We start from the raw sequence: 25680 nt of genomic DNA, 5'->3' as shown, positions 1-25680 counted from the left end.
TACCTGCCAGTGTTTGTCTTATTTAAAAAGTCTGTGTTGTCTTCATTTAGAAAGGGTGTAGCAGTTTTCATCCAAAGTTGCCAAACTCATCCTGGAGTGTGGGAACTGGAGACCCACTGCAGTCAGACACAGCAAAGAACAATTAGCCCTCCTCATTATGCAAAATGATTTGGTTTGATGATGCTCAAAGTCACCCATTCTGTAATTGTTTGAAGACATACAGCCCAATTTGGTCACCAGTGCAAGACGTTAGAGGCAAAGGAGCCCTTTGATGTCTCCAGCCAGTGCTGGAGTAGGGGCATGGGCTGGCTGGGACATGAAGGGTGGGGGAGAGGACCTGTGAAGGTGGATGTGGAAGTGGAGGTAGAAGCAGAGCTCTCCTGGTGCCCAGGAGCTTCTGGTCAGAGCCCAGCACCCCAGGACAGGATGTCCCCAGGGCTTGGCCCACAGATGCTGGAGGTGCTGCTGCCAGGCTGACTCAGGGGACATCCCTGCCCATGTCAGGGGGTTGGAAAAAGATGGTCTGTAAGGTCCCTTCCAACCCAATCCTGGGTTTCTGTGATTGTCTGACTCTTCAGAGTCTGTCCTGCAGTGCAGGACACCACAATCCCCGAGCCTGGAGCCAAAGCTGCTGCCTGGTGTTTCTCATCTCTCCTGAGGTGGGGCTGCCCCTTCAGCCAGTGCTGCCCAAACTCTTGGAGGGGTCTCTGTCCCAAGAAAATTGGGAGTTCAAGGACATGGAGAGGAAACCCTGCCAGGGAGCCCTGGCATAGCCTGCCTGCAGTCCCAGTCCCTGCCCAGGGCCACACTGGGACTGGGCACTATCCAGGACTGGGTTGGGACAGGCGTTCAAACACTCAGATGATAATTAAAGTTGGAAAAGCCCTCCAAGATCAGTCAGCCCAACCTTCACCAAGCTACGTTGCCAAGTGCAGCATCTCGTTTTTTGAGCACTTCCAGGCATGGGGACTCCACCACTGCCCTGGGCAGCCTGTGCCAATGCCTGAAAACTCTTTTAATGAAGAAATGTTTCCTCATATCTAGCTTGCACTTCCCTTGGCACAACTTGAGGCCATTTCTCCTTGTCCCACTTGATGGGATACCTGGCTGGGGGCACAAATCTTCTTGGGCTGCCCCCACAAGGGGTGGATCCCTATGAGAGTCCAGGTGCTGGGGATGCCAGGGTGGCTGGCAGGGCCGTGCTCCCACACGTGGGCATCCCGAACTGCAGCTGTGTGATGGTTTGGCACCAGGCCCTGGTGTCCTGCTGTGTTTGCCCCCAGGGCCATGGCAGATGTCACTGTGCAGGCTCATAGGAACTCTGCCAAATTCTGTCAGTTGACATTTTTTTCTTGGCTTTTTCACTTTCAATTTTCTTTTTTTTTAAATGCGACTTTTTAGAAGCAATTTTTGTAAATCCTTTGGGTGTCTCGCAGCCTACCCATGTTTCAAGAGACTCTTTCTTTATTGATCAGAGTTTGGTTTTTGCTTCAGTTTGGCTCGTGGGAGGGAGAATCAGATAAAGACTCAAAATCAAACCAGTGTGTTATTTTGAATTAGAATGTCCAAACTCAAAAGAATATCAGCAGGGGAAAAGCCCCCAAACACCACAAACGTCTGCTTGGACTTGGGCTTTCAATCACCTGGGATGCACTTGGCTAGTGGAGCCCAGAGAGGTGAAAGGGAGAAGTGTTTGAGGTGAATGTGCAGGTTCTGGAGAGGTGATGCCAAGGAGGAAGAACAGGTTTGATAAGGGAGGGTGGAGAGGTGTAAATGGTTTTTCCTTGTGGTCTGGGTTTATAGGAGAGCACATCACAAGCACACCTTCCTCAGCCAGGCAGACAGCAATTTCCCATGCATCAACCACCTTGTAGGCTTGGCCATTACATTCCATTTAAAGTCCTCCAGGAGCAGGGATAAGGTTCTCCAAAAGAGGTGGACAAATGATTTTTAAACAACTGTGTTGTTAGTGCCCTCCAAGGGCCTGGGAGGATTCATCCAAGCCCTTGAGCTCTAAAACTGTAAACATTTCCTGACCTATTTCTCTCCTCAACCACCTGGGAAAGGTCCAAGGGAGTGCTGAGCCTGATCAGACAAACGAGGCCATGGGTTTTCTGTGTGCTCATCTTTCCTTGGGGTGTATGTATCTGAACTTGAGCTTTTCACTGCCATCAGTCTAATTACCAGAGACCCCAGTGACAATCAGGAACCTTCAGCACCAAGTCCAGATGCATAAAACAGATACTGTAGTTTTTAGAAGGGAAAAGTGTTCCTGAACAGTGTTAATAGTGGAGATCTCCCAGGTGTTTCACAGAATCATAGGATGGCTGGGCTGGAAGGGACTCAAAGCCCATCTCATTCCACCCTTGCCATGGCAGGGACAGCTCCCACTGTCCCAGGCTGCTCCAAGCCCCATCCAGCCTGGCCTTGGGCACTGCCAGGGATCCAGGGGCAGCCACAGCTGCTCTGGACACCCTGTGCCAGAGCTTCATCACAGAGAGAAATTTCTCCCCTATATCTCATCTAGCCCTGCTCTCTTTCAGCCTAAAGCCATTCCCCCTTGTCATATTCCTCCATGCCCCTACATGTAACACAGAGCTCCCCTGCACTCCCTGCCATCAGCATCTCCACTCCTTGGGTTTGGCCACACACTTGAAGAAACACATTCCTGACAGACCCCTCTCTTACCACCAACCACACCAAAGCACTGCCCAACTAACAGCTTGAGACACAAAATTCACTCCATTCAAGGCCAGCTTGGATGGTGTGGGGAGGCCCTGGCACAGGCTGCACAAAGAAGCTGTGGTTGCCCCTGGATCCCTGGAAGTGTCCAAGGTCAGGTTGGACACTTTGTCTAGTAGAGGGTGTCCCTGCCTGTGGCAGGGGGTGGAACTGGATGAACTTTAAGTTCCCCTTCCAACTGAAGCTGTTCCATGATTCTATGACCACAAAATCCCTGACAGGAAGGTACAGCCAGGTGGGTGTCAGTCTCTTCCTCTGGGGAAAAAGCAACAGGACAAGAGGACATAGTCTCAAGGTGTGCCAGGGGTGGTTCAGGTTGGACAGCAGGAAGAATTTCTTCATGGAAGGGGTGCTCAGACATTAGAAGGGGCTGCCCAAGGAGGTTGTGGAACCCCCACGTCAGAGGTGTCCAGGAAATACTGGACATGGCACTCACTGCTCTGGGCTGGTGACAGGTGGGCATCAATCAAAGGTTGGACTTGATGATTTTGAAGGAATTTTCTGACCTTAATGATTCTGTGGGATCTTCCTTCTGCCTGATTGCCCCTTCATTACCCTCTGTCCATCAGCACTTTATTGCAGAAGTTGGTTAGAGGTGCTTTCTCTTTTCTGCAAGTTTCACACTGATCTCTTGTTCCCATGGGAAAAGCAGAAATGTCTCCATGCATCTATCTCCATCTCCATGTCATTTCAGAGCTGGGACAGAGGTCAGTCCCTTGGTCACACCCTCAGTCACACTTAGGGAGTTCCCCAAACCTCATGTCTCACTTTCTGCCAGTCCCTGTCAGAGTCTCACAAGGTGACCTCTCCTCACTGAGGGTGCAGGGGTGTCCTGTGCAGTGACTTGAAGTCAGGGACTCTCTGGGAACTTGCCAGCTCAGATTTTGAGCTGCCACTGCTCTGTTGCATCTGGTGATCTGCCAGGGCAGCCAGGATGGATGAGCACCTTCAGTGTCACTACAGCCACTGGATTCCAAAATCTGTGCCTGCACCTCCTTTTCTCAGTGCTTGCTCACAGCTGGGCTTTCCTAAGAGCTCTTTGTTTTCCAGAAGCATTGTGCTGTTGGCATTGCTGTTTTGCTCTGACTTTTGGGACTTCATGGCAGCCAGGCTCCCAGCTACTGTCTCTGGCCATGTTCAGGACCCTCTGTCATCATCCTCTGTTGACTCCATGTCCTTGGGGGACAGAGACTATCTGTTCCCTTGTGTGAGGAAATCCTGTCCATCCAGTCCTCAGCTAGAAAACTGGAGACAAGGGGCAGAACAAAAGTTATGTTGCAGTCTCATTATCACTTTGAAATGTGCTCTTGGGGTCCCCAGCCTTGGAAACTTGGCCATGGCCCCTGGAGAAGCAGGCTCTGGGCAGTGGGGTGCAAGCAGAACTTCTCTTGAGGTCCAAAACCCAGAGTTCAGGTGGGCTTTACCTCCTGGCAAAGGGAGATGGGAGTTGGGGAAGAGCAGGTGGACTGTGCTGAGGCTGGCTAAGGCACAGCAGGAGGGGTAGAGGGAGGAGGAAAGTGCTAAGAGAAAAGCACAGAAGAGGGAAGAAGTTCCCACCTTACAGTCTCCATTGACCTCAAGGCTTAGAGAAGCAACATGAGTTTCGTAGCTCCTGTCTTCTCTAGAGCCCTTCCTGAGAGGTGGTGAATAGCTCAGGGATATCCATACTCACATCCCTGAGTCTGTGTCTCCCTGACAGGAGGAAGCACCTCTTTGTTCAGACCCTGGTGGTCTCTCCACCCTGGTCTCCTGCCCTTCCTCCTTCCAGAAGCACAATGCCTGATTCTGGACTGGTTCTTCTGATGATGGATTTGTTTTTTCTTGGCAGGATCTGAGTGAGTTGAACTCGACCACAGTGAAGAGCCCCACCAACACTGTGGCAGTGCAGAACCTCAAGGCTGGCACCATCTACGTGTTCCAGGTGCGGGCGCGCACCGTGGCCGGCTACGGCCGCTACAGTGGGAAGATGTATTTCCAGACCATGACTGAAGGTGAGTCTGCAGCTGCTCTGTAAAGGTGACTCAGGGTCTAGAGAGATGTGAAGATAGACAAGCAGCCAGTCCCCTTGCTGTCAGTCCCTTTAAGGGTGTGTTGAGAAACCACATTCAAGACCCAGAGAGAGGCCTGGTGCTTGTTCCATGCAGGGAAGGCCCCAGTTTCTGCCCAGCCTTTCTGTTGTGGGGATATGTCTGCTCAGCTGGATGTAGAGGAAGCAAAATTTATGTTTTCTACCTGCACAGCTGCTGATGACAAACACAGAGCCATGTCTTACTTTTCTAAATTTGTGCTGCTAAATAAAACAGACCAAGCCAGTTTTCAGGCCCTGGTGCCAAGGACAAGGCACAGCACACGTCCACAGGACTAAACCTTCCTCCCGAAAGGAATAGCTCCATCCACCCTTCCTTCTGGGACACATCCCACAGCCAGAGGGGAGTCCCGGCTGTCCAAGACCAAAGCCATACCAGGAATCAAACATGGCCCGTGCTCAGGGCTCTGACCTCAATGACCTGGTGGGGGATGGCACAGTAACCTGTTCCCTTTGCCCTGTGCCAGCCGAGTACCAGACCAGCGTGCAGGAGAAGCTGCCGCTCATCATCGGCTCCTCGGCGGCGGGGCTGGTGTTCCTCATCGCCGTGGTGGTCATCGGCATCGTGTGCAGCAGGTAGGGCAGCCTGAGGCACCCAGGGCGGGGCACTGGGGACAGGGCATGGCAGGGAGGGGACACAGGTGTCCCCACAGCGCAGCCCCAGCCCCGAGGGGCCCATGCTGTGCTCAGGTCTCCCTTCCCTTCCAGAAGACGGGGCTTCGAGCGGGCTGACTCGGAGTACACGGACAAGCTGCAGCACTACACCAGTGGCCACAGTACGTACCGGGGGCCCCCCCCGGCCCTGGGGGGCCGCTCGCTGCTCGGTTCGTGCTCCTGTTCACTCGGGGCTTGGGGAGGGCTCTGGGCAGGGTGGGCGTGTGTGTGTGGGCAGGGCAGCTCCAGATCCCTCCTGCCCCTGATCCCTGCCCTGCTCTCAGCTCTGCACGCTGTCAGGTGCCTGGGCGTGTCCTCCAGACCTCGGTGACAACCAACACCCCCTGAAGCATCACTGTCTTCTGTGCTGCAGTGTCTGCCACCACAGCATGTCTTGCTTCTCCAGCTCCTGAGCTTTGCCCATCTCCTGGGCAGCAGTGACACCCCTCCCTGACCTGTCCCTGTCCCCCTGCAGGAACCCACAGACCTTAGCCAGAGCCCATCCCAGTGCTCCCAGATTCCCAGTAGATAGGAGATATATCTATGTTTAGGTATATAATACAATACCTAACATGCCCTCTCTTGTAGCCTCCCTCTTCCAACATCCCTGTGCAAGGCACTCCCTCACATCCAGCTTTCCTGCTCAGCCTCACTGCACACCCTGCCTCACCCCAGTGCATCCTTCTTCCCCCATCCCTGGAAGTGTCCAGGGCCAGGTTGGACAGGGCTTGGAGCAACCTGGGATAGTGGCAGGTGTCCCTGCCCATGGCAGGGGGGGGAAGAGATGAGGTCATTTAAGATTCCTTTCAACCCAAACCATTCCATGATTCTATGATTAACCCCTGCCTTCATATCCCTGAAATTCCTTTCTCCCCCCTCACTGAAGACCTGTTGCTCTAATTTTGCTTTATTCCAATCTCAGTTGTGATTTTCCTCGTGTTCTACTTGCAGCTTCAGGATTTCTACCCTTTTAATACCTTATTCCTGTACAAATCCAGGCCTTGCTCAAAGCCTGGAAAACACCAGCAGTGTTTCCACTCAGGACTCACTGTTGCTCCATCTTTTACCTGGGAAACATGTCCCAAAAGGCAGAGCTGCAGCCCTGTGGCCCAGCAGCCTGTGCTGGCTGCCTCGCTATCACTTACCAGGAAAAACGACACTTTTCAGGAGACATTATGTAAATGTAGCTCTCAGTTGTTTGTCAGTCTGGGCTGCAAACACACATTCACACATTCTCCCCAGGCCTGGTGTGGGATGTGACAGCTCCAGGCTGGGATGGGTTTAATCACTGTGCCTGCACCACTTGGAACAGGCCTGGTGCCCCAGGATGCAGCAGAGCTGATACAGCCTGGCTGCCTTTTAGCCCCTTCCTCACCCAACACACCTGGCCAGGGCTCAGTCCCTGCTCAGTCCCCAGCAGTGATTGCTGTGCAGACACTGCAGCAAATTGCCAAGGCCCAGGGAGCCTGTGAACCGTGCAGAATCCCCTGAATACAACCAGCATCCTGGAGCTGGAGTCAGTCTGGTGCTCTGTGGGGCTCCTTATTTAGGGAACTGTGAGCTCTGCTCTCCAAATAGCCCATGTTGGAGTGAGCCAGGGGCCAGAAGATGAGTACACAAAGGGGAGAAGCACAGGTGAGGGCTGTCCCACAGTGCAGGTGGCTGGGGTGTGGCAGCAGCAGTCCAGCCTCACCAGGTCCCATGGCGTGTCACTGTGTCCCCTGCTGGGCCTAGCAAGAGGAACCTGTCTTTTGTGATTTTCCTAGGGTATCCCACTACTTCTCTTGGGGCTCCCAAGAGCAAACCCAGCCTTGGGCAGGAGTGCCAGTCAGGAGAACAGGGCAGACTGGACTGTCCCTTCTGCTTGCACAGCTCCTGGAAGGGTCACAGATCCCATGGAGGAGTCTGCAGTTTTTAGTCCAGCCTCATGATGTGGCTCCTTACTGCTCCAACAATGACCTGTGGGCCAGTGTTCATGAAAATCAGTTTTAACAGTCTTGTGAAACATGGATCTGCATGTTGTTTCTCAAACTGTTTCTCTCTGTCTGCTTCGTGCCTTGTTTATGCAACTTGCTGAGGTAAAAGACTGTCACTCAAACTGTTTTCTCTTTGCCTTGATGCCAACCATTCCAGTTGCATCCATCTGTCTGACTCTCTCCCTCACCTTTCTGCAGTGACTCCGGGGATGAAGATTTATATCGATCCTTTCACCTACGAAGATCCCAATGAGGCTGTCAGGGAATTTGCAAAAGAAATCGATATCTCTTGTGTCAAAATTGAGCAGGTGATTGGGGCAGGTAGGTGACCTGGGAGTGGCTGGCTGGCCCTCAGCAGCACAGGCTCCTTCATGGTGCCAGCATTTGGGAGGGTTTAGCCTGATGCCACTAGGACTGATGCCACTAAGACCTTACTTAGCCCCAGGCTGCACTAAAGGAGCAGGGGAGTCCAGTGCAGGAGAATCAAGACCATCAGTTCCCATGAGCCCACAGGCAGTGCTCCTCATGGATGAGTGCAGCTGGAGGGGTGGAGAGGGAGGGAACGTGGGTCAGGGGGTGGGTGCTCAGCTCAGGGATAAGGGGTGGGTGCTCAGATCAGGGGCAGGGGTGGGTGCTCAGCTCAGGGTCTGAGGGTGGGTGCTCAGCTCAGGATCTGGGATGGGTGCTTGGCTCAGGGTCTGGGGTGGGTGCTCAGCTCAGGGACAGGGATGGGTGCTCAGCTCAGGATCTGGGATGGGTGCTCAGCTCAGGGTCTGAGGGTGGGTGCTCAGCTCAGGATCAGGGAGTGGGTGCTCAGCACAGGGACAGGGGTGGGTGCTTGGCTCAGGGTCTGAGGGTGGGTGCTCAGCTCAGGATCTGGGATGGGTGCTCAGCTCAGGGTCTGGGGGTGGGTGCTCAGCTCAGGATCAGGGATGGGTGCTCAGCTCAGGGGCAGGGGTGGGTGCTCAGCTCAGGGTCTGGGGGTGGGCGCTCAGCTCAGGGACAGGGGTGGGTGCTAGGCTCAGGATCAGGGATGGGTGCTTGGCTCAGGGTCTGGGGTGGGCGCTCAGCTCAGAGTCTGGGGTGAGTGCTCAGCTCAGGATCAGGGATGGGTGCTTGGTTCAGGATCAGGGGTGGGTGCTTTGCTCAGGTCAGGGGATGGATGCTCAGCTCAGGGGCAGGGGTGGGTGCTCAGCTCAGGATCAGGGATGGGTGCTTGGCTCAGGGTCTGGGGTGGGTGCTCAGCTCAGGATCAGGGATGGGTGCTTGGTTCAGGATCAGGGGTGGGTGCTCAGCTCAGGATCAGGGATGGGTGCTTGGCTCAGGATCAGGGGTGGGTGCTTTGCTCAGGTCAGGGGATGGATGCTCAGCTCAGGGACAGGGATGGATGCTCGGCTCAGGGACAGACAGGGCAGACACAGCTGGGGCCAAGGGTCCCTCAGGGGCATAGCAGAGGTGGAGAAGGCTCATAGGCCTTACTTGTGTTCACAGGGGAGTTTGGTGAGGTGTGCAGTGGGCATCTCAAGCTTCCAGGCAAAAGGGAGATCTTTGTGGCCATCAAGACCCTCAAGTCTGGCTACACGGAGAAGCAGAGACGGGACTTCCTGAGTGAGGCCAGCATCATGGGGCAGTTCGACCACCCCAACGTCATCCACCTGGAGGGGGTGGTCACCAAGAGCTCTCCAGTCATGATCATCACTGAGTTCATGGAGAATGGCTCACTGGACTCCTTCCTGCGGGTATGAGATCTGGCAGTGTGCAGCTTTAGAGGCTGTGCTAGCACAGAGGGGATTTGGGGGGAAGGTTCCCTTTGCAGTGGCCTTCCCAGCCTGCCCTTCCCTGTCACTGGGGCAGCTGCTGCATTGTGCAGAGGTCTGTGCAGAGAGCTGGGGGTGACAGCACCAGGGCTGTCATTTCTTATGTGTCTGTCCACTCATCCCAGCGAGAGGCTGTGCCTGCCTGCCCACAGGTGCACGTCCAGACCGAACCATGGACACATGGACACCCGTGGAGGGACAGTCTAACACAGCTTTAACCCAGCAGGACCTCACCTCCAGCTGCTCTGTCTAAATAGTTTTAGTTCTGGGTTTGAAGTGGGTAATTGACTCTGTTGAAGGGAAGTAACCTGGTCAATGGGAATAGATTGTCCCTTCTGAGCTCTGCTGTGCAGGGTGGGTGCATTTTGAGGTGACAGCAGCTGCCGTAGTGGTGCCCTTGGGATGTGTGAGGTGACTCCCAACCCCTGTGAGCTCTGCACTCCCCACCCTCCCTGGGAGGGAATGTACTCATGGCTTATCCTGCCATGGGTGTGGAAAGAGGCTCCTGGCTTTTCCCTGGGCTGTGAATCCGCTCCTGTGACCCGTGTCCGTGTGTCCCTCAGCAAAACGACGGGCAGTTCACGGTGATCCAGCTGGTGGGGATGCTGCGGGGCATCGCCGCGGGCATGAAGTACCTGGCGGACATGAACTACGTGCACCGGGACCTGGCTGCCCGCAACATCCTGGTCAACAGCAACCTGGTGTGCAAGGTGTCTGACTTCGGCCTCTCCCGCTTCCTGGAGGACGACACCTCCGACCCCACCTACACCAGTGCTCTGGTAATGCTGCTCCTCAGCCAGGGAGGGCCAGGGGTGCAGGAAGGAGTGGGAGAGGGAAGGAGGGACCTCCCCCTGACAGCAGGGAGCACTTTTCCAGGGTGTCAGCAGTGGAAACGTCCCAGATGAGAAAGAGCAGTGAAATAAACTGAAGAAGATTTTCCCTTGCAAGATCCTGTCATTCCTGTCATTCCTGTTGAGCCTTCCTCCGAACATGTCTGCAAACACACACGTGTCCCTGAAGAGCCCTTGGTTGGGATCATGCTCTGCACCTCCCCATATGATCCACCTGGGATCCTTTGAGATGTGATCTGCCCTGACAGATTTGTTGCCAGGGCAGCAAGTCTGAGTTTCTTACCATCATTGTCCAGTCATGCTGCCCTGCTGCCCTTCCTCATGTCATCTCACTGGCTCAGCCCCAAGAAGGATAGACTGAAAGTGTAGGAAGTGTGGGTGGGTGCCAGATACTAGATACTGATCTTCCAGAGAGTATCCAATTTAAACAGAAAAACACTCCTAAAAGTGACTTCATGTTCATGTAACAACTTCCCAGGAACACCTTGGTGCCGTAGACACAAGTGCCACCAAGAACTTGTGGCTCATGTCAGGCTGCAGAAGGTGCCCCAGGACCAGAGGATTATTTGGTTTTGCTCAGGGAGAGCTCAGCCAGGAGTTCTCATAAACACCACACAGAAATGCTCTGCACGGTGCATCAGGATCAATGCCCACGTCAGGAATCCTTGGAAATCAGTGTTGATAGGGCTGGGGCATGACCTGTAGGAAATCACCTCTCCTGGGTCTTTTCAAGCTGGCAGTGATGAGATGTCTGGCATAGCTCTTAGTAAATTTTATCAGTAGCTAAATACCTAACAAACACCTAAAAATGTGTGGGTTTATTCTCATCCGTGTAGCTTCAGACATCAACTCAGCCATCAATGGTTTTTGCAAACACTAATAACATTTATTTTTCATATATCCCTTACAGCCAATTAAATTTCCCTTTGTTAACTAAATACATGGTGTTTACTGCTGTTCTCTATCCCCGGTGTTATGCCTGTAGCTTTTCTCTCTAATAATAAATTCATCATCCCTGATTTATTCTCCTTAAACTGTAGGCACTGTAGCAGGATATTTATTATCCCTAATGACAGATTATGTGCACCTACTGTATCAGAAGTATCTTCCTCTGCAAAATGGTTTTTGTCATCATTCTCCCAGTGACCCTGTGTCCATGGGTGAGCAGAAGTCACAAGTTCTGGCCTGGGAGGTTCATGGTGGACCTTAGGAAAGTCTTTGGAGTGGTGAAGCTCCAGGTCAGACCCCACGGTCAGTTCCCACAAGAATCCTCCAAAGTCAAGTTTCTACTTCAGGACTTCTTTTTAGCCATTTTTAAAATCCACTGCTTGCCAGGAGTTCTGTCAGGAGTCTGCCTGATGGAGAGGACATCCTGTTTCGTATGGATTGCTTTGTCTTCCCCTTTTGTGGAAAACAATATTTTGTCTGAGTTTTGTGGCTGTGAAAAGATTAAGAAACATTATCTTTTTTCATTATTCTGGCATGAACTGGGGCTGAGTCTTATGAAGTCCTGAGAGACCCTTAATAAGACATGGCAGTTGTTCATTGACAAAATATAATGTTTTTTAATCTTCCCACAGCCACAAAACACAGATACTTCTGCTTATTTTTTCAGCACAGGGGAAGATTTTCCCTTCAGAAGGTCCCTTGAGTGAATGGCTCAAGTCCAAAGCCCCTGGTAGAAAATCAGGAGGCAGGAAGGGCTTAAGCAGAGCCTTCAATCCCTGTGTCCCCATTTGTGTGTGCTACTCCTGTGCTTAACTCCTCAGAGGGAGTGGAGAATCTGATTGCTCCAAGCTGGATGACAGAGACCCCAGTGCCCACCCAGACTTATCCCATTTCCCACCAGTGACCCCCCTGCCCATGCTGAAGGATCAGAACCTGCTGGATCAGGTGTAGATCTGCAGACAGACTGGGACACCAGGACTCAGGCCAGAAATGGTCTCTTGCTGACTTCAAAGAGTGGAAGCTGTAGATGGCTGAAGAGGAAGGTGTTCTAATTCCCTTTATTCTGCTCTGCATGTAGCCAAGTGACAGCAAAAGGATAGAGGGAGATCAGTTTGGTTTTTTACATTCCTGGCCATTCACTTTCTGCCGAAGACCCTCTTAGCACTTGGGCATTTTGCCGTGCAGGAGCAGGAGGCAGGGGAAGGAGCTGGCCTTGGTTAAGGTGGTGACAGGAAGGCTGAGTGACCTTCAGGGCAGTAATGAAGAGACAGAGCCAAACTCTTTGCAGTGGCACCAGATGATGCAATAAAGGGGTCATAGACAAAAACATGGCTGGGGACGTTCAAGGTGAGCAACAGGAAAAGCTCCTTCCTCAGTAGGGTGTTGGGACAGGTCACCAAATGGGGAGAATCATCATCATCTTGAAGGCTTCCAGCGTGGCTGGACAATCCACATCCACCCTGAGGGACAGACAGTCCTGTGCTTCCTTCCTTCTGGGATTTTACTAGAATATCCCAGGGAAATATCGTGGACACTGCTATTTTTATTTTGCATCTGCTCTCTCTGTTACCATGCTGTTTTTGCCCTGCAGGGTGGGAAGATCCCGATCCGATGGACGGCACCTGAGGCCATCCAGTACCGAAAGTTCACCTCAGCCAGTGACGTGTGGAGCTATGGAATTGTCATGTGGGAGGTGATGTCCTATGGAGAGCGGCCCTACTGGGACATGACCAACCAGGATGTGAGTTCTTGGGGAACCAGGGGCAGGAACACTGCAGTGGGGAGCATTGCAAGGCCAAAGCATGTCCACAGCCTGTCCCAGCCTGTGGCATGTCCAGAGCCTTCTCTGTTGTGGCAGATGTATGCAAGGTCAACACCTTTGGAAGCAATAATGGGAATAATTTTGGGATTTATTCTGGCCCCGTGGTGCTGCTGTGGCAGAGATTGAGGATGGCACAGCACCCACTGCACAGGGTTAAGGGGAGCACCCCAGGGGTGTTGGCAGGTGCTGAGGAAGGGAAGGAGCAGGTGGATGAAAAAGGAGATGTTCCTGAGCTGAGAGCCTGTGGAGCAGAGCTTCATCTGCTGGGATCACAGACACTCCAGGAAAGTCTGTTAAAAAGCCACGCAATGGCTTGGGTTGGAAGAGACCTTTAAAGATCATCTCCTTCCAACCCTCTGCCATGGTTAAGGACATCTGCTAGATGGTCATTAAATCTCCCATGGGAAGCTTGCACTGTGGTCTGTTAAGAACCACAAGTAACTTAGACACAGCTAGAAAGCAAAAGCATAAGGTACTTCATAACATGCTCAGTTTTAAATATTTCATTCCTCTGCTCTAATTCAGGTCAAACAGTTACATGCACTCCTTGCTCCAGGGATGTTTTTCCTGCAAGGATGGCCCCTGGCTGCAGTCCCTGCCCTCAGCACAGAATGCCATTTCCATGCTCCCTGGTCGTCTTGGTGTGGTACCTGGGGCTCAAAGCCCATCTGGCCAGTGGCATTGAGTGCTGTGAGGATGCTGCACCTGCATGTGTGTGTCAGAAGGCCACTTTTAACTCTGTCTCTCAGAACAGCTGCCCTTCCTCACATCATGAATACTCAGGATGTAACACCAAGGTCCTGGGTGGACCTAGGGAATGCAGAAAGCTTGTCCTGGCTCTTGCAGTATCTGCCTGGCTTCCAGTGTGTCTCAGAGCAGCTCTGGGGAGTCCCTTGGAAGCTTTCAGACATGCACTTCTTCTCCACCATGCTGTGGGCTCCTAAGGTCTTGCCTTACAGGGAGAGAGTGAGAGCCAAGCTCCCTGTCCCTCCTCTCTCCTCCCTGACTCCTGTCCCTGCTCCTGTCAGACCTTTTCCATCTCAATAGATCTCCATCTGTGCCACATCAGGTTTCTCCAGAGTGGGGATATTTCCTCCCTAATGCCTGGTGGGAAATTTATTAATGTGAATTCCTAAGTCTGGAGCAGGGGGATGATGCTTTAGAACTTTTGGCTGTTCACAGCCTCTGCTACACCAGGAAAATGTTTCCATCAGTTCTTGGAGGTAGAGGGATGGGACTTAGGGGTCTGCCTTTCTCACCAAGGACAATTCCCTTCCTGCTAAGCCATTGTTGTCACCTTAGTTTCAAGCATGTCCTGCACCAGATGTTTTGTACCTTTCCTGTCCCTTGTCCTTCTCTGGGAGCTCTTCCCTTGGAGGTTTCCCCTGCCACGGCTGCACTGCTGCGGCAGCACCACTCACTGTGCTGGGGATGGCAGAGCTGTGCCTGTCCCTGGCACCTCCTGCTGCCCTGGGGATGGCAGAGCTCTGCCTGTCCCCTGACACCTCCTGCCCCCCTGGGGATGGCAGAGCTGTGCCTGTCCCTGGCACTGCTTACTGTGCTGTGGATGGCAGAGCTGTGCCTGTCCCTGGCACCACTTGCTGTGCTGGGGATGGCAGAACTGTGCCTGTCCCTAGAACTGCTCACTGCCCTGGGGATGGCAAAGCTGTGCCTGTCCCTGGCACTGCTCACTGTGCTGTGGATGGCACAGCTCTGCCATCCCGGGCACCTCCTGCTGCGCGTCGCTGTCCCCAGCCCCTGCTCCCTTTCCGTGCCGCAGGACACGGTGCCCCAAAGCTGTCACCACTTAAGCACAGCTGGTCCTGCTGTGGAGGAGCGTGGCGGATATTGAGGGCAGATTACCCTCCTGACCCTGGGGTGTGAGCGCCTGGGGTGGCGGCTGGGGAGGACATGGAGAGAGCTGGGGCTGCCTCTGCATGAGGCTGATGGCAGCAGGACTCGCTGGGAACAGAGAGGAGTGCTTGGTGCCCACCCTGTGCCTCCCCTGGCATTGGCCGGGGCAGACCTGAATCCACAGAGCTGGGCTGGGGCTCAGCAGCCCTTGGGAGGTTCCCTGAGCTGCACAAAGCACATCAGTAGCCATGGAATCCTTGAGGCTGGAAAAGGCTCTGAGATCATTGGGTCCAGCCATCAAGGTAGCTGTGTTCACCCTAAACATGTCCCCAAGTGCCACATCCACACACCTTTTGAAGCCTTCCAGGGATGGTGACTCCATTTCCCTGCACAGCCTGTTTCAATGCTTGACAACCCTTTCCCTCCTGTCAAATCCAAACTTTCCCTGGTACAACTTTAGGCCATTTACTCTAGTCCTGCTATTTGTTTTCTGGGAGAAGAGACCAGCACTCCCCAGCTCCACCCTCCTGTCACTGATTTGTAAAGGAGTTACCTCTGGTCGGACCTTCACAGGCCCCATGGGGCCACCACCATGTTCAGCCAGGGCAGCAGAACTGGGGGAGGGCTCTTCCATCTGGCAAATTTTGGCAGCAGCAGTGCCAGCCCCGTGTCTCAGGTCAGCCTGCCCAGCACCTTGGCCACACACAGCAGTGCCTGCAGCACGTCCCAGTCCATTCTCTGCCTGGAGCCACAGGCCACCTCAAGCCCTGCCAGATGCCCATCTCACACTCTGGATTGTTTGGCATGGATCAGCCACCAGCTCTTCCCTGCTTCTCTCCCGTTCCCATTCCCAGTATCCTTAATTTTCTCTGTGTAGCCTCCCTACTCAACAATGTGCCCACCAGCACGAGTATGTCTAGACTTCCCCAGGATGGGGGCACAGCCCTAGGGAATCCCACCAGGAAGATCTCTCTTTGGAATTGTGCAAGACATGGCTGGACAAAGCCATGGCAGCCTTGATCCCATGGTGAGAATAGCATGGAGGCATGGAGGTTCTTCCTCAGGATCCCTGAGGGAGGTTCTGGCACTCTTCCTTCCCTTGTCCATCATTCCCATGGAGACTTTGTAAATTTGAGATCTGCTCCTGATTTCTGCAGTACCCTCAGTTCTGGTTTTTGTCCTTCTGGGTTTTGTTGCCATGCACGCGCCCATCTCTGGTGTTCAAGGCTCCTTCTGCTCATCCTTCAGTGCCTGTGCTGTGCATGGCCAAGGAGGCAGGAGAATCCTGCCTGTGCATGCCCCTGTCAGAGGAACAGATATTCCTGGAAGAAGTGGAGCAGCTTCATCCTCGTTTGTCACCCAGGAGAGGATTGAGGGCTGCAGACTGGCAGAGTGGCAGGGAGGTGGAGTTCCCCTTGAAGAAGATTCTCCAGCCCTTGTTCTATTCCAGAAGATCCTCCAGCCCTTGCTCAAGCCCTTATGGACATTGCAAGACCAGACTTTTTCCCAGACTCTGTGGAGCAGTAAGGATTGACCAAAGCCTTTTTGGATGTGCCTGGAGGTGCAATGTAGCTTTGGCAAGGTGTGCTGCAGCTCTTCTGTGCACACTGCAATGAGTTCTCCTTGGCTGGCTGTGCTGGCTGGGGTCTGAGTCCTCCCTGTGCTGTTTTGCACTTGCACAGGCCTGCAGAATGATCCAGCAGTTTCTGCTGACTGAGCCACCCACGCCTGGCACAGCCCTGTCACCTGGACGAGCTGGTTTGTGTCAGGAGCACAAAACGCCACTGGGGGATGGAAAACACAGAAACAGGCTCCCTGTCTGTAACTCACCCCCTTCTTTGGATGAAGATGTTTTCCCAGCAAGCTGTTGTGCTGTGTCCAAGGAAAGCATGATCCCATCTCTGACTGCCCTGCCTGCAGCTGTGGGATCACACATCCTGTCAGGACAACAGGGGTGCTCCTTTCCCCAGATCAGGAGACTGCTCCTGACAATCAGCCACCCAGGCTGGAGGGCTGAGCAAAAATGGGAAGGCAGCAGTGAGCACAGGCTGCAGGATCAGTCATGTCGGTCACCCTCAGGGTCCAAGAAAAGGCACATTATGAATTAAATAGGTTTTATCACAGCTGTACTGATGCCTCTGTCTCTTCCTGCAGGTGATAAATGCCATTGAGCAGGACTATCGGCTGCCACCACCCATGGACTGCCCAAATGCCCTTCACCAGCTGATGCTGGACTGCTGGCAGAAGGATCGGAACCACAGGCCAAAATTTGGGCAAATTGTCAACACCTTGGATAAAATGATCCGAAATCCAAACAGCCTGAAAGCCATGGCACCTCTCTCCTCTGGGTATGTGTCTCTGTCCTTTGGCTCCTCTGAACAGGTCTGGTGTCCTCTGGGTCCTGGTGGCACCATTCCTGCACCTCTCAGGAGCTACTTTAGAGCTTGGCCTGTGTTTGATCCTGTATAGGGAGAGCATTAAAAGATCCTAGAATCACACAGTTTGGGGTAGAAGAGACCTTAAAGCCCACCTCATTCAACCCCTGCCATGGGCAGGCTCAGCTTCCACTATCCCAGGTTGCTGCAAGCCCCATCCAAGCTGGCCTTGGACCCTTGGGGCGTGAACAGGAATACAGATGTCAAGGTTCCTCTCCTTGGGCAGCTCTGGTGGGCTCTTGGACAGTGCACTCTGCACACAGAGGAGCACCTTGGTTTCATGTACATGGGGGTGCTGGGGTGGTGGGATTGTTCTGGTATCCCAGTCCCACTGCATTGGGAGCAGATAAAGCCCCTGACGCAATGTGGAGTTTCCCTGGGCTGGGTAGGTTGCACCAGCTTGTGGGAAGCACTGCCCCTGTACAAGAATGATCTTTCTCCCCGTGAGCAGCCAGGATTCAAAGCTGCATCCCATCATCTCTGATGGCTCCTGCCTCTGCTGCAGGAACTGATCCAGAAGGGCTTCCCTGATGCTCTGCACAGTCCTTCCCTGGCAGAACATTGATTTCTGGGTGGAATTCCACACTACAGGGCAGTGTCTGCACTGTGAGTGATGCTGATGCTGTGCCTCAGCTGCTGGAGGGTCAGGAACAGTTGTGCTTGGCTGTCACTGCCCATTTCTGTGTTTCAGGATGAACCTCCCCCTCCTTGACCGCACAATCCCGGATTACACCAGCTTCAACACTGTGGATGAATGGCTGGATGCCATCAAGATGAGCCAGTACAAGGAGAGCTTTGCCAGTGCTGGTTTCACCACCTTTGATGTAGTATCTCAGATGACTGTAGAGTAAGTGCCCAGGCTTTGAGTCCCAAAGCACAAGGAAAAGTCCCAGCAGTTTTGCAACAATTGGTATTGAATTAGATTTTATTTTCATATGATGTAGTTATATTTTTATAGAATTGTTGTTTTGTGGAACCACTTCTAATCTATTCAGTCTCCAGACCATGTGTCTGTCACTCTGCACCTGCAGAATTCCTCTCCCCACTACCACTCTGTGGAAATGAACACCCCTGCCAAGGGTGTCCAAACCCCTTCATGGGACAAACTGAGATTTCAGGCTGGCATCAGACAATTCTCCAGAGCACCTCTGACCTCTGCACTCCTCTTGGATGGCTGATGTATTGATGGAGACAAGCATGGTGCAAAGTCCTGCTTAAGAAAGGCAGAATTACTGAGTGGTTACAGTTGAAAGGAACCACTGGAGGTCATCCAGTCCAACCTTCCTGCTCAGCTTCTAGAGCTCCTCATTCAGGATTACTTCTGTGGAAAGAGATTTCACACCCTCTCTGGGAAGTCTGTTCCACCCCGACAGTAAAGAAGTTCTTCCTCATATTCTGGTGGATCTTCCTGGGTATTCATTTTTTCCCATTGCCTCTCCTCCTGTTGCTCTGCCACATGGAGCAGAGCCTGGCTCCAGCCTCCAGCACATCTCCTCACACACCTCGATAAGATCCCCTTGTGGGGAGTGGTTTCATTCTGTGCTGCATCCACTAAAATGTCCTGCATCTACAGAAGTTATCCTGCAGTGACAATTGACAAGTGACAATCAGCACCTGATCCTTAGCAAGTTCTTCAGAGAAATCAGACAGCTGAAATCCCACTTCTGGAGGGTTTTGAAATCCCTTGGGGCTGGCTGGGACTTTGATGCCTCTGCTGAAAGATTTGTGGCTGGCTGCAGGTATCTCTAGAAGCCCTCAGAAAGGGCCAAGCATTAGAGCCATCTGTAAGGGCTGCAATGTCTCTGAGCCTGGTGGCCAGGGAGGTTTTTGGATTTGTGCTTAAATCCAAATGCTTAGATCTACCAGTGAGTCAGAATCCATTCACTCAAACAGCCACTGTGACTTTCTCTGACTTTTTGTTCTTGTTTGCTGCTGGGAAGTTCCCATGGCAGTTCTGACTGTTTGGGGACATCTGTGGTGCAATCTCAAGGCCCTGGGGATGATTTTGTCACAGTATTGGCTGGGTTTATACAACAGAAAGAGAGTCCACAAAATCTGAAGGGTAGGGAAGAACTTTGATCAAACAGAGGTATCAGACCACAACCCACCCCTGCCTGGGTCCTGCTCTTTGCAATATCTGACAGCAGGCAGGATGCAGACAGTCCAGCTATGCTGGCTGTTCTTTCACAGACATCCTCAGTGTCCCTTAAATGCCAATTCTCCCACTCCCTCACCATGTCCCTCAAGTCCTCTCCAAGAGACTTCACCACAATTCCAAGGGCATCCTCAGCTCATGTCCCACTGATTTTGGCAAACTTCCATTCCACATTGCTCACCTGCTTGGCTGAATGTACAATAGAGAGGACAGTCCTTTTTCCTTGGAAAATTGTGGTGTAACAGGACTTGACACCCCTCCCTGATGTTCTCTGGCCTTTGCAGAAGCTGATAGGAATGTCAGTGGAGCTGCTGGTTTATCCAGATTTGGAGAGCCAGCAAAGTGTGAATGTTTCCTGAAAACTGACTCAGTTCCCCAAATCCACATGGTCTCAACACTGACCTCACTGGTTTGTCTGCAGGCTGGGACACCTGGGACACCCAATTATCTTTCAAGAGTCACAGAACCATTTGAGTTGGAAGGGACCTTAAAGCTCCTCTTAAAGCCATGGCTTTAAGACACTTTCCAGTGTCCCAGCTTGCTCCAAACCCCATCCAGCCTGGCCTTGGGCACTTCCAGGGAAGGGCCAGCCACAGCTTCTCTGGGCAACCTGAGACAGGGCCTCACCACCCTCTGAGCAAAGAATTCCTACCCAATATCCAATCAAATATTTAATGTCCAGGGCAGAAGGCTTGGAATCACTGGGCTGTGCAGAGCTACAGTCTTATTCTGGTTTACAGACATGAGTGAAGAATTTTTTCCACCCTTTGGAGCTGTCCTTTACCCTTCTTTGCCCAATAACCTCCACTCTAAACATGACAAAGATTTTGCCACTCTTCCCCTTAAATGTCTGTTCCTAGCACTCAAGGACAAAAGGCACCTGAAATTCCTTCAAGTCAGGTTTGGGTCATGTAGCCTCCCATCCCCTGATGGGAAGAAGAAGATCTGAAGATTTCATGACTGAGGTTTATTTGCCAAGGGGGAGATGAGAGCAAACTCAGCTGGAGACACAGACAGGACCAATTTAGTGCCACACTCATGCTCTCGGCATGACTTTGATTTCTCTCAGATGTCCAAATCTATAAAAAATAGAAGCTGTCCAAAAATGAGATCACCATGATTTAACAAAAGGATAAGTGCAAAAATTGATCACTTCATGGTCTTATCAGCTCAAAGGAAAAGCATCAAGAACAGCATCATCTGCATATGGGGGTCAGATCTACACTAAGGAGGGGCAGCACATCCCTGTCCTGTGTCTCCAGGGCTAGAAAAAAACAGGTTAGTGTGTCACAAAATGAGAGAAAATCCAAAATGCAAAACAGTAGATGGGTAAAAAATTTAAGACAAATTGACTCACAAGCAGAGAGCAGAGCCTGTGGCATTTCGTTTCACACTCTGTTGAAGTTCAGGACTCTGAGGGTGCTGCAGATAGGTAGAAAGTGCAAAGATGGGACAATAAGCAGGAAAAAGTGAAAGAGTAGAGATTTCACAAGGTTTGCATCTGTTTGTTGCGTTCATGAAAGAAATCTGTGGATACTTCAGCTCTCTAAATACCATTCTCATGGACTCATAGAGTCAGGGAATCATAGAATCACAGAATTCCAGAATGGTTTAGGTTGAAAGGGACCTTAAAAATAATTTTAAATACCATCTATGATCTTGTTCTGCTTTGAGAAAATACCTCCTGATATTTGTTTTTGTTTCCTTTCCTCTCAAAGGGACATTCTGCGAGTCGGGGTCACTTTAGCAGGACACCAGAAGAAAATTTTGAACAGTATCCAGGTGATGAGAGCACAGATGAACCAAATCCAGTCTGTGGAGGTTTGATGGCTGCCTGTCCTCCCACTCCTCCTCCTCGAGGCCCTGCTCCCCTTTGCCCCTGTGTGTCCAAGCTCCAGTTCCTGAGTGTTCTGCATGGACCTGAGACAGGCAGCTGCTCTGAGGATCACGGCAGCAGGAGGGAATACCCTGTCCTCAACAATGAGAAGTTGCCAAGAGCTTCTAGAATTTAAGCAATGGAAAAAGGGAACAAAAAAAAAAAAAAGACAACTATTTTGAAAAAAAACAAACAAACTACAAAATATTTTTAAATAATAATAAAGCAATTGCATTCTTGAAAAGGGCTCCAAGACCAATGGGAGTCTCCAAAGGAAGAGAAAAGAGCAGCTTCATGTTTCCTCTTGCACAAGGCTGCTGCAGCTGGACCCAGGCACCTCTGGAGCAGTGGGACTTCTCCAGGAAGAGGAATGCAAGGAAAGGCCACGAGAAGCACATCTCTTCCTCCCATGGCTCTGGGAATGCTGTGAGCCAGGCCCTTCCCCAGAGCCCCTGTGAGCAGATCAGAGGGGGAGAGCTGAAGCTCTTTGGTGCTGTGAAACCAAGTGCATCTCAGAAACTGATGGACTCCTTCAAAAGCTGAAGACTTTTTTTTTTTAAAAAAACAAAACAAAACAAAACCACAACAAATAAACTAAGACTAGAGGAGGCTGTTTCCAACAAATGAGAAGGAATCTGTAACGCCTGGGGGGGTGGGGATGGGGAAAACCAATCCTTTTTACATCTCTTATTTTCTCTTGTCATGGAACAGTTTTGTGAGTGACAGTTTCCTAAGGGTCCGTCCATCCACCCTCCAATGGCATCGTGTCTCATACATATCATTGCTCAAGACTTTAGTGATATCCTTTCTAGATGCCAATGATCTTTTCCCAGAAGACTTCCCAAGTACAGTATGTAGTAGTTTTTGATTACAAATGCTGACGTGTACCTTTATTTTTCAGTTGTCACTGTTGGGAGATTTGTCCTTTTACATTGTTTTGTTAACATCAGTTTGTGAGTTTGGGGTTGGAAATTTTCGGTTGGTTGGGGGTTTGGTTTTTTTTAATGAAAAAGAAATGACATCTCCAAGCATCATATCATCCAAGAACTTAAATCCCTTCCCTGTGGAAGGAAAAATTGCAGCTTATTGACCATATGCCAGGAGAAAAAGGTTTTTTATATGCACATTTCCTCCCGTTTGCTTATTTGTCTTTCCAACTGGTCGTGGCACGACAGATGTTTGTGGCTCTTGGGGTTCCAGGTGTTTGCCAAAGTGAAATGGCCACCAGCTCAACTCGGGGGTGAGCAGCATCACAGGGGGCTTGGGAGGGAAGTGTGGGAGGGTGGAGGGGTTTTGTGAGGGAATGATGACTCCACAGGTGGCTTTAGAGCCCTTTGGAAGTGTCTGGCTGCTGAGGAAGATATTGGATTGGTGCATGGGAAAGGCAGGGCAAGCCCAGCCCTCTCAGAGGAGCTCGTGGCACAGCATTTCGGAGAGGGGATTGTGTTATGTCCATGTGGGGATGGGTCCCTGCAGGTGCCAGGCTGTGCAGGTGGGCTCTGTGCCTTGGGGACCCTGTCCCTTACTTGGGTGATGCAGCTTCAGGCTCAGCCCCTCACGTCACAGAGAGCCTGGGACAGAAAAACCTCCAATCCCTGCTCTCCAGAGGCAAAATGCTGTGGGTGAAGTTGAACAATCAATGAATGGGTTTGTAAATAACAAAAAAAATTCCTTAGTTACTGACCAGGTCTTTGGGGTGTGTGAATGCCACCAGCTGAGTGCAGGGAGGTGCAGATGAGAATGGGGTTGTTCTCTGTGCCCAACACCACCGTGCATCCTTTGAAGCATTCCACACATGGCATTTTCCCACCCATCTCCTGGCCATGGCCTCAGGACTGGTGTTCACAGCCCTTGTCTGCCATGGCCATGTGGTTCCTGGGCTCCTCCTCTTGTTTTTGGCAGCAGTGAGTGTTGAAGGCACGTTCACTGGGAGCTGCCTGGCTGTGTTTTCCAGGAGATGTATCCAAGAGGAAGTATGTCTGCTGTGGATGAAAATCCCAAGCTGTCTAGACCTCTGTGGCCAGACATCATCTCCCCAGACTGCTTGTAAAATATGAGGCCCTTTATTAAATACTTCTAGCATTTTCTGCTGCCAGAGCAGATCCAACACCAGAGCCCTTGTGAGTGGCATCAGAGCAGTCCCTGCAAGTGAGACTTCTCTCCTGAGCTCTTGCCTTGCCCCAGGGTTAGGTGCTCCAACCCAGGGGCTTTTCAGTTGTCCCTCCAGCCCCTGTTAATCCAAAATCTCTAGTGCAGTGTTGTGTTGATGTTTGCATCCAGGCCAGCCCTGGCTTTGCAGCTCTGGGCTTGCCTGTGGTGATGGGAACCTGGCAGGAGGTGTGTGCTGGGTGCCAGGGTCCTGTCCTGAGCTCAGTGCCCACAGGGCAGCCCCTGGCACAGCCCCAGCATCTCCCTGCATGGCTGGCAGGTGGCACAGAGTGGCGTGGAGAGAGGGGCAGTGGGCTGTAGGCATGGGCTGTGCAGGGGGTACCTGGAGGGGCAGCTCTGCCCCAAATCCAGCCTGGTTTAGCCTGTGTATCCAAAGGGATGCACTTGCTCCTGGTCAGGTGATGGGCTCAGCTTTGAAAGGACATAAAAAATCACTGGAGTTGACTAAACCACAGGAAGTGTTTGCAGAGGGCACACAGGGAAACCAGGAGCTCCCAGGTGTGCCCAGTCCCAGTGTGGTGTGGGAGCCTCCCCTGGTGTCTGCGGCTGCTGTGCTTTGACAAGGAGCAGTTGTCCCTGCCCCAAAGGCATGTGAAGCTCTCTGATGGCAGTGCAGGGTGAGGGCAGGATGGTGCTGTGCCAGTGTCCAGCACAGCCAGGAGTGACCTCGTGCCCCAGAGCTCTGCCAGGAGAGCTCTGCCCACAAAACCCACCAGCAGATTCCTGTGGGGCAGCCGTGTGCAAGGAGCACGTGGTGCTCCTCACTTGTCCTCCCCAGACAATTCCTGACCGTTTTCTGCCACCCCCTCCACTCCTGCAGACACCAAGGAGGAGCAATGCCCAGGCAGCATCCCTGCAGAGCCGCCCAGGCCTTGGAAGGGCACTTCAGGTCTTCTTCACTTGGAGACATTTTGTCTCAATGCACTGAATCTCCTCGCTGGCTGCTTCAGACACATCTACCTGCCAGACCCAGCCCACTGTGAAGGACAGGTCCCAGTGCCACAGCCCCAGAGCTGTGGCAGCCATCTGCAGGACAAAGCACATCCTTGTCTCTTCTTCTGACCAAAAATCACGTGGTGGTGGTGGTGGTGGTACTAAAAGTAACACCTTCCCATCTGTGTGTACCAGACACAGCTGTGACATCTGTGTTTGGCTGTGTAGGACTAATGGAGAGCTGGGCTAAAACAGGCATGGTCCAGAAAACACTGCAGTTTTCTGCATCCTTCAGCTCTCCTGGGAGCACAAGGAACCGAGTTCCTGTCAAGTGCTGTGGTTGTAAACGCCTCTGGCACATGCTGCAGAGTGAGGGCAGAGCACTGGAGTGACAATGACATTTTTATTTCATGGGTCTCCAATGTACTGCTACCAAATGGGAGTCTGATGGAAAACTGGGCACGTTCCAAGGGGAAAAGGCATTTGCTAACATTGACACTGTGAAATGCTGTTGTGCATGTGCATGTGTGCATGTGTGGGTACGTAACAAAAATCATCACATGGAGATTTTCAGGCAGCTTGTTGCAATTTTCACATTTCCCCTGTACCTTTCAAGCTACCTCCCAGCCCTTCCCTTCTCCCCTTCCCATTTCCTGCTGAGGATCAGCCTGTGGATGGCATTCAGTGGGAATGCTGAGCAGCTTGGAAGTTCTCAGTTGGTTGGACAGTGATAAGTTCAAATCTTGCAGAGCATCACAGGGCAGGGCAGAGAAAGCAAAGCATATGTGGACAGTAAGAAATTAAAATATGTTTTATGGTTCATTTCCAGCTGTTGCCACCAGCCCATTTGCTGGAGTTACAGCCCAGGGCTGTGAAGGAGAGAGGAAAAACAGCCCTGTAAGACACAGCAGTGCCATGAGGAGTCACTTGCCCTAGTGGCTGTAGGGACACAAAACAGGGCACTGTGAGCTGCACATTCCCTCCCTAAAGGATCTGCTCTCCTCCCCAGCAAACCCTCAGAACTGCCTTTCATGAATTAGTGGGGATTTGTGCTTTTCAGCAGCTAAAGAGCTTCTCCTCTCCATAGCATCCTCACTGCCGAGCAGCAGCTCCCAAAGGCAGCAACCCGTGTTGGGGCTTCCATTGCCCCAGATAAACGTGGCTGTCCCAGGGCTCCCCACTGCTGCAGGCTTCCTGTAGTGCTCTGATCCCAGGTGGGCTGGGACCCATCCCATGGCCCCACTGCAGTTGGACAGCAGGGTCAGCTCATGGGGAGGGAGAGGCACGTGCAGGGCAGGGACACAGCAGAGCTTCATCCCTGTGAGCTCTGCCTTGCCAGATGAGCCCACAGGGACTGCTGGC

At 52.1% G+C, this 25680-nt stretch overlaps 1 protein-coding gene across 2 annotated transcripts in view; it reads left to right on the top strand.

Moving 5' to 3' along the window:
* Positions 1-21441, top strand: part of EPHB2 (EPH receptor B2) — a 133490-nt gene extending 112049 nt beyond the window's left edge. The window contains exons 7-16 of one of the 2 annotated variants that reach the window (XM_059487315.1): positions 4571-4733; positions 5296-5404; positions 5540-5604; positions 7657-7779; positions 8950-9197; positions 9839-10054; positions 12666-12815; positions 16905-17098; positions 17877-18032; positions 21059-21441. In XM_059487315.1, the coding sequence (XP_059343298.1) occupies positions 4571-4733; positions 5296-5404; positions 5540-5604; positions 7657-7779; positions 8950-9197; positions 9839-10054; positions 12666-12815; positions 16905-17098; positions 17877-18032; positions 21059-21167 (1533 nt within the window). In that variant the 3' untranslated portion in view covers positions 21168-21441. Of the gene's footprint in view, positions 1-4570; positions 4734-5295; positions 5405-5536; positions 5605-7656; positions 7780-8949; positions 9198-9838; positions 10055-12665; positions 12816-16904; positions 17099-17876; positions 18033-21058 lie in introns of both variants that reach the window. The other variant, XM_059487314.1, reaches the window with a different exon arrangement.
* Positions 21442-25680: the final 4239 nt, after the last annotated feature.

This window comes from Ammospiza nelsoni, chromosome 22 (assembly GCF_027579445.1).
Source record: "Ammospiza nelsoni isolate bAmmNel1 chromosome 22, bAmmNel1.pri, whole genome shotgun sequence".
Classification (NCBI taxonomy): Eukaryota; Metazoa; Chordata; class Aves; order Passeriformes; family Passerellidae; genus Ammospiza; species Ammospiza nelsoni.
Note: the sequence above shows the minus strand (reverse complement) of the source record. Positions and strands in the feature narration are given on the sequence as shown.